The following is an 8758-nucleotide window of genomic DNA, read 5'->3' as shown; positions in this document are numbered from 1 at the left end:
AAGGACAGAGGAAGATGAAGAAGAACCAAGAAGGGAAGGAAGTGGAGAAACGATGACGGAAGCTTTACTAACGGCGAAAGTTGTCAGTTAGCCTGTCCCTCGTGGGTCCCACCTCTTCTCTTTCCCTCTCCTTCCCTCTGAAGCCGCGGGAATCTTTTTGTTTTTATTTTATTTTTCGGGAAGGGGAAATTGAAAATCAGGCCTCCATTCGAATTATTGTTTTAAACGCTTTTTCAACTCTTAAGTTACCATTTTTCCTTCTCTTTTTACTAAACTTACCTAAATAAATATAGGCTTTTTTAAGACAAAAAATAAAACAAAAATGTCAAACTAATCTTTTATCTTTACCTTTGACTAATGGAATCCTATATGTTGCAACGTTTTCTTTCTAAATTTTCACATTTTTTATTTAATATTAAATATTTTTTAAAAGTTTGAAGGCTTTTTCAGTAACACGCCTCATGCCTAAAATTTAGAATCCATATTATTCCATATTTGATAGTCCCAACATTCCGTTACATCTCTTAGAACATGATCATCTTACTTACTCTTTACTTTTAAGAGTTAAAAGCATATCTCTACAAGTCAATACGACTTCTTTCATCATAATTTGTCTTCACTCATATGCTTCTTAAGAAAATTTTCAAAAGGCACTTCACATAGAATTACTCCAAACGAAACACACTTAACATTAGAGTTCCTATGAAAGTGATTGAAAAGGAAGATGTATCTTGGTGGTATAAATAGTAAATTTCAACTTAGTTTTGCTTAATCATCCTATCTTCAGGATTGCTCTAATTCAAATGCGATCCTTATTCATTCGATCCTTATTCATTCATATACCTCCTTTTACTCGAGGTTCACAATAAATAGGGTCGATGATAGAGGTCAAAGGAAAAATTTCTAAATAGGTTAAGTTATACCTTAAAACTTTTTAAAGTTCAAAACACTTCACAACCAAAGTGGTAATTTACCCTTATAGAATTTAAACTTGCATGTCGGTACTGAGTAGAATGAAAGTGGGCCGAGGAGGAAAGGCCCAATAGAGAAAGAGATGGGGCCCAGGGAACAAAATAGCAAATACAACCAACCACGCCTCATTATTACACTCATCATTAACGCGCCATTTTTTTTTTTTTTTTTTGGTAGTTTCACACTTCATTTGATAGAGACATTCCTTTCCTTGTGGGCTCATCTCTTTTTTTCCACCATTATTTTTCACTTCAAAATTTCAAATCATGTTTCTAGTATTTATTCCTAAAACAAAAACCAAAATAAATAATGCTCATATCTAAGTCTCCTAATCAAAATGAAAAGCCAATTTTTGATAGTAATTTCATTATCTACTCCTTAATAAAGAAAAAAAAAAGGATAAAAATTGACTCACAAACAGGGTAATTAATTTATTGAAACTAGATATAGTATGGCCTATTTTAACAATGGTTTTAATTTTTGGCTGCTGTTGAAAATATACTTTTAATAGTTAGCATCTTATCCAATAATTATTGGAAATATGACACTGACTTAAAAGCCGAAGTGAATTATTTTGCAAGGACTTCCTTGCAAAAGGAAAATATTCCAATTGTAAAGGGAATATATGTGTGTTCTGTCTACAAGTAAAGACTCTCCCCCTATGTCTGCTAATGGGCCGGCAAAAGTGGATTTGGGCTCTCCAGTGGATTGCTATGGGGCTGAGGAATAGACCATACGATTGTGGACCTACTTTCATTATGGGCCTAGTAACAGCCCGTGTTATCAATTGTTGTCTGCTAAATTATAAAAAGTACCATATGTTATAAAAATAGTTTTTTCCTCTTCTATATGCATTTACTAATAATAATCGAGATCAGTGTAAGAAAGTTATATTCTATATAAACTCCTATATTCATGTGATTATATGTTTACTTCTGACTGGAACAAGAAAATCACAAAGCTCTATATGTCTCGAGAGATGTACCTGATTGTGTTGTTAATTTTAGTTATCTGCAGCTGCTGAGAACTCAAAACATTTGACAGTTTCATCTAGTCCTCTCTGCTAGCTACATGATGAAATCACACAGATTCAGTTGAAGGAAAGTTGAAAACGAAGAACAAAGAGGCCCAGTTTCAAGTTAAGAAGAAAGAGGAAAACAAAATACAGGGAGATTAAGAAGAAAGAGGAAGGTCTTTGCAGTATTCACGCCAAAGATTCACCTTCTAGTGTCCCAGACTAACTCAAGTTAACACACAACAGGAAATAACATTGGATGTAAGCAGTAGGAGTTCCATTTGATAGAAAAACAATTATAAACACTGATAACTTACGTTATGAATCATGAAAATCACAAGTTCAGTACATGAAGCCTAAACAGAACTGATACTATAAATTCTTACAATGATAAGCACTGATAACTTATGAATCATGACAATCATAAGTTCAGTACATTAAGTTTAAACGGGGATGATACCAGAAATCGTTCTGGGTATTATAAGATAGATAATGAATATCCTACATAAACAATGGCATGTGGAAACAGTTCTATTTTCTGAAGATGCAGCTGGGAACGAATTAATCCTACTCTTTGGTTGTGAAAAATGGAGATTGAATCATTCTTTAAGGCGTTGTATATAGGCCCATAGGGAAAACGTTTGAGGTCCCTAATAGCAACTTCCAACAAAGATTGGGTAAAACTATGAAGTTACAGGACATGTCCGTAGCAAATGGTTTGTTGCACCAAATAGCACTTGGAACTTTACATACCACCAACTGTTTTATATATAAAATCATTTGGATCAGCGGTGGAAAGGAACAAGGAATGGTTAAAATGTGACTGATATTCATCTTCTTCAGTTGATCCTTGTGATGGGTGGCTCCAATAGAGGCTAAGAACAGACTAAAATACCACAAAGGACAACAGCTTCAGATGCTGTTTAAGCAGAGGTCTGAACCACTGACTAGAATAATAAGGCACAATTAAGCAGCCAAAAGATTGGTTCCGATGACTTTTGAAATGATGAAAAGTACTGTGCTAAAAACATTTTAAAGTGCTATGAGAGAAACTTAAGTAATGTTGCCCAAAATCCGTATCAGTACCTTCAAAAGTCGTTACAAACTCATTCTAATTAGGATTACCTCTTCAATTTGCCAAGGAACTCTGTCCTCTTTTAAGGCCTCTCTCTAGACAAATGATGTTACATAGAACAGTTAATTGAACACTCATCATCGCGATCTAGAACAGTTAATCGAACACTCCTCATCGCGATCTGTTTCCGTAGTAGAAACGAAAACCAAGATCTATATGTTCTTTCTTTTCATTCCTCCGTCAAAAAAGGCACGCCGAATTGAGATTTCTATCTTTTCTCAACAAGTTTTAAATCGCATCCCAATTTACATAGTTCAAACATTGTTTTAGGTTGAGACTTGAAATGAACATAGGATCCAGAAAAACAAATGAGATGATCACAGATCCAAATTATATATATGACATCATAAGCCTAAAATATGTACAAGACGATGAAGATTGTTCAAGATTCAATGAAAAATGAGGATCAATAAACTAAATTGAACGGAATGCCTCAAACAAAACGCCAAATAGTTAAACCACTACAGAATTAAAACTAACTATTCGGAAACGAAATCTCATGTCAATATCACATCCCCAAATCTTCCCCTCCGCTTATCCACAGAAACAAATTCCACTTAAAAGAAACACAAATGAATTTGCAGGCATTCACAGAAAAAGAAGTTCAGATTCTCCTCATATCAACGAATAACGTATGATAATTTTTCTACTCATTGGATTTGAACATAACTAGAGAGACTTGAAGTTTCAATTGAAAACAACGAATTATTTAACCAGTGTAGAAACTATCGGTAACTTCGATGAAGAACTCGATTTTTCATTTGGTGAATCGCAATCTAATAGACAAATTATATAAGTTACGAGGATCGAATACTCACCAGGAAATTTTTCGAGCTTCTGGCGGAAATGGATCGATTGAGAAATCCGACTATCCAAGACTGAACCTCCATTGATTCTGCTGCGTTTGGGAACGAATTCTTTTATACGAACCGCGAGCCTGAGCCAACGATTGCGCGGTAAAATTTGATAACATTGAATATAAATGTTTTTTTATTTATTAAATAACTACATATTTTTTAAATTTAGAAAAAATAATAATTATTTTCTTTGATTCCCAATTTTATTTCTTTAAGATTTAAAATATTAAATAATTTCAGTCTTAGAATATGATTATCTAATAAAATCATTTTTTTACATCATTATCTATATATATATATATATATATATATATATATAAGTTTCACAGAACATTGCATCCATTTTTTCTTTAGTATTTATTTTTGTAGTTTTCGAAAAATAAATATAAAATAAAAAACATTAAATTTGGTCGAAAAAATATCATTTTTAATAAATTTACCGAGCAAATGACAAATATAGAAGTTTCTTGTTTGTCGTTTTTCGTTTTCTTTTCTTACTTAGACTAATAATATTTGGATGGTGCCGGTAACATATATTGTCCACTTTGATCCATATTGTTGTCAGGTTAACAGTCTAGTTTCTCCACTCTTTTAAAAGATACTTTGTTCCCCCTCCAATAGATGTGGGACATGGGATCTCATAATTTGGCCGGTGTATGACTGTAATATCATGTGTAACAGCTCAAGCCCATAATTCATGGATGTTTTCTCCGTCTCCATCCTCGCTACTTTTTTCAATCCTCGTCCCTACAAAATGGTCAATTTTTTTTTTCAAACATCGAGGTCAGACAGGGACTCCTCCAGATGATTTTGATCTCTCTCTCGGCTCTCCTTAAGGTAGATACTTTTAGATCTCCACGGTTAAATAGACATATTTTAAATCCAACAGTTAAAAATAGACTATAAATAACAAGAATGGGTGGATTCTTCGTTTCGCAAGTGGATTTGTTGAAAACCGACGACTAATAAATTTGGGCAAAGAAGATAATGTAAAGGATAGCAATTTTATTTCCACCTCAGCGTCCCATCATTTTTCTTTTATAACATGAATTTTATTTTATTTTTTAAAAATAAAATTATACGATAAATTTTATAAATATATTCTCTTAAACAAACTGCTCCACCTGGCATTTTTCCCTCTGCCAAAGTCTCCACTCTCTCTCTCTCTAACAAATTTCCAATCCGCGGCGAATCTCCGCCGACTGTTCCAAATTTCCATGGCCGTTCCCAAATCTCGCTTTCTTCTTCTTCTTCTTCTCTGTTTCTCAGCCCTCTTCCATGGCGGAGCCTTCTCTCTGGTCATTCCCGTCAACAAAGATTCCGTTACTAATCAGTATTTGGCCACGCTCTATCATGGCTCTCAGATTAAGCCTGTCCATCTCGCCGTTGATCTTGGCGGCCGGTTTCTCTGGATGGCTTGTGGTGGCTCTTCCTCCAGCCGGCCGATTCTCAGTCGGTCTATTCAGTGCATAGCGGCGGTTGGTGGGGGTAGATCTGGGTCTTCTGGCAGCGCGTGTGATGTAATTGCTGGGAATCCGTTTGGGGATTTGGAGGGGAAGGCGGTGCTGGTTGAGGATACGGTCGCCGTGAGGTCTTTGGACCGGTCAACGGCGGCGGTGATTGTTGCGCTTCATTCTTGTGCTCCGAGGTTTCTTTTACAAGGTTTGGCGAAGTCGGCTAAAGGAGTTTTGGGGCTTGGCCGGAATCAAATCTCGCTTCCGGCTCAGATCGCTACAGAGCTCGGTTTTCACCGGCGATTTTCCGTTTGTCTTTCGTCGACGAACGGCGTTGTTTTTCCGGATACTGGAAACCTAGACTCTGTTTATGGATCTGAGATTTCGAGTTCTTTGACTTACACGCCGATTTTAACCAAGAAAACCGACGCCTCGCAGTCGCCGGAGTATTTCATCAACGTTAAAGCCATCAAAGTCGACGGTAACCGCCTCGATCTGAACAAGTCGCTTCTCGATTTGGATGGCGGAGGTGGCGGAGGGACGAGATTAAGCACGGTTGTTCCATACACCACACTAGGGAGTTCCATCTTCAACTCTCTGACGGCGGCTTTCAGAGCAGCAGCGGCGGCGATGAACATGAAAGAAGTGGCGCCGGTGGCGCCATTTGAGGCGTGTTTTGAATCGGAAAACATGGAGATGACAGCGACAGGGCCGAAAGTGCCGGAGATTGAACTGATTTTGCAGAGCGAAATGGTGGGATGGAAAATTAATGGAAGAAATTCAATGGTGAAGGTGAACGATGAAACTCTGTGTTTAGGGTTCGTCGACGGTGGATTGAAGCCAAGAAACGCCGTCGTTTTGGGAGGGTATCAAATGGAGGATATCGTCCTGGATTTCGACATGGGGACTTCCATGCTCGGATTTAGCTCCTCTTTGTTGCAGAGGAAGAAATCTTGCTCGGAATTTTCGCCGGAAAATTTACCGATCAGAGCCGGATGATTTGAGCAGGATAAAACTGAAATCAGTGGTAAAATTTTGAGTTTTTTTAATTTTTTTTAATTTTTATTATTATTATTATTATTTTTTTTTTGTGGAAATTAGGATCTTACTGTGTACTATGAGTTTTATATGCTATTTTTCTAGTTCCGGCATAATTTTTTTTTTTTTATGACTTGTGATAATTAGCTTAATATATATATATATATATATATATATAAAATTGAGATTTTATTTTATTTTTTTAATTTATGTTTATTTATTTTTAAATAAATTTGAATTTTTTCTAAAATATAAAACCAAGAAAGTAATTAAAATGTAATTAGAACATAATTAAAGTGGGTTTAGAAATTAATTTGATATTTAATTTTACATTCTAAAAAAATTAAATGATTAAATATTTATTTGGGCAATAAATATTCTAACAAGTACTGTCTCTTCAAATTCACCTGGTCTCAGTCATACTCTTTTATAAAATAATATATATATTTTTAAAAATCACTATTTAAAAAAGTCATTTCAAGATTGCTACATGAGTCTAAAATTTGCATTTTACCCTTATGAGAAAATATAAACCATGGTTAAGTTAAGGGTTGGAATTGGAGTTTATATTGGAAATACTTCGGTATAGGAACCACGGGACCCCACCACTAGTCTACCTTCTTTGGTTGTCTCTTGCCCCTCGTAACCAACGGGTCCTTTCTCACTTGATCACTAACACATGAGCTCGCCTTTTGCAGCCCTAATACAGCATATGAGCTTAGCCCAAAGGAGATTTAAGGAGTCTCTTAGTGAAACTCTTCCTCAAAGAAGGCAGTCGATAAGAGACCCAAAAAGAAGGGATTAGCTTTATTTTGAATGAAAGGGATAAACCAATGTGATCATAATATTGTAGGTGCTTGCAATGCGACTTTTAACCCTTTCAATATGGCGTCTATGAGCATGTGCCCTATACTCGGATATTCTCATAAACATCCATTTATAGACTACTCCCTACTATTTAGATATTTTGAAAACAATTTTTTTTTGAAATATTTGTATGATAAGGGTATTTTTAAATAAAAAACAAATTTTGGGATTTTTTTTTAATTTAGTGGGAAAATAATGTTAACCATGGTTAAGTGAAGGGTGGGACGTGGGGTTTGGTGGGCTTTGATATTCTCTAGAAAAAAACAAGCACCAACGTAAGAATGAGAGAGCATCTTTATTAGAATATTTTGGGATTCCCTTTGTGGGAACAAAAATAAAAAGTTGAAAATGACAACCCAATATCCTTCCTCCAACCATGGCAATCGCAATTTTCAAGGGCAAAATCGGGAATTCTCGAAAATGAAAGGATAAGAATGGGCGTGGAATCGTACTGATATATCATTATTAAATAAGTGGCTCACCGCTTATCGATATGCAGTGCTAGCCCTACTGCTCGCGTCATAATTTATTGAGATACATTTATTTTACAAAATTATAAATTATTTGTACCAAATTAATTAAAAAAAATCTAATTTTATATTTTATTTTAAAATATATTTTAAAACTGTTAAATATTTATTTAATAAATATTAAAGACTTACAATGATATAAAAATGTAAATTACACGAAATCGTTATTTTTTTAATTTAATTATGAGGGTTTAATTTTTGTAATTAAAATTTTGAATTTGCATGAATTTCTCTCACTTAATTTCAATATTAAATTTTTCATTACAAATTTTTAATATGAAATTCATGAATTTCAATATTAAAATATTTCCCTTTTATTTCTTCCTATATTTAGTGTGGGCCGTGAAGTCCAAGTAGATTGGTAATGGGCTTTAATTTAAAGCCCATTCTTATGTTCAATTCCAACCTCGTTTTCGTAAAATTGAGATCTCGACATTTTTATCGACATTCACATTTTAAACCATGATATGATACAATGAAATAACTTTTCATTTTTTTTTTCATAATTAAATAATTAAAATCATATTTAAAATTACTTTCAAATATTTTTTAAATTATTAAAATCAATTTTAATTATATAAAACTCGTAAAACCCCCACTAAATTGATTTCAAATAGTTAAAAATATATATCTAAATAATTTGTAATATTTCAAACTTTCTATCCAACATATTTGAATAACAAATTTGAAACATATTTTAAAATTTTAAAAATTAATTTTTTTTATATATAAATCTTATTTAAAATTATTAAATTAATTTTTTGTTTTAATTTTCAATTTTCAATTTTTTTTTATAGGATATAAATTAAATGACAATTTAACCTCAAAAGATATCAAATCACTTTCAATGTAACTTGCCAACCACTCCTTAATTTATTATCTCAAATGAC

At 33.7% G+C, this 8758-nt stretch overlaps 1 protein-coding gene and 1 long non-coding RNA gene across 2 annotated transcripts; one reads left to right on the top strand and one right to left on the bottom strand.

Annotated features, from left to right (window-relative positions):
* Positions 1-2442: 2442 nt before the first annotated feature.
* On the bottom strand, positions 2443-4052 carry LOC111499048. Its single transcript, XR_002720896.1, has 3 exons — positions 3941-4052; positions 3582-3583; positions 2443-2873 (listed from the first exon to the last, which is right to left on the bottom strand). It is a non-coding gene; the product is annotated as an uncharacterized LOC111499048 (long non-coding RNA).
* A 1046-nt stretch (positions 4053-5098) lies between these two features.
* LOC111499071 (basic 7S globulin-like) lies at positions 5099-6587 on the top strand. Its single transcript, XM_023150521.1, has one exon. It carries the CDS (start codon positions 5197-5199, stop codon positions 6430-6432), a length of 1236 nt encoding a protein of 411 aa, XP_023006289.1. The 5' UTR covers positions 5099-5196; the 3' UTR covers positions 6433-6587.
* Positions 6588-8758: the final 2171 nt, after the last annotated feature.

Source organism: Cucurbita maxima, unplaced genomic scaffold (genome assembly GCF_002738345.1).
Source record: "Cucurbita maxima cultivar Rimu unplaced genomic scaffold, Cmax_1.0 Cma_Scf00026, whole genome shotgun sequence".
Classification (NCBI taxonomy): Eukaryota; Viridiplantae; Streptophyta; class Magnoliopsida; order Cucurbitales; family Cucurbitaceae; genus Cucurbita; species Cucurbita maxima.
This window is presented reverse-complemented; position numbering and strand designations above follow the sequence as displayed.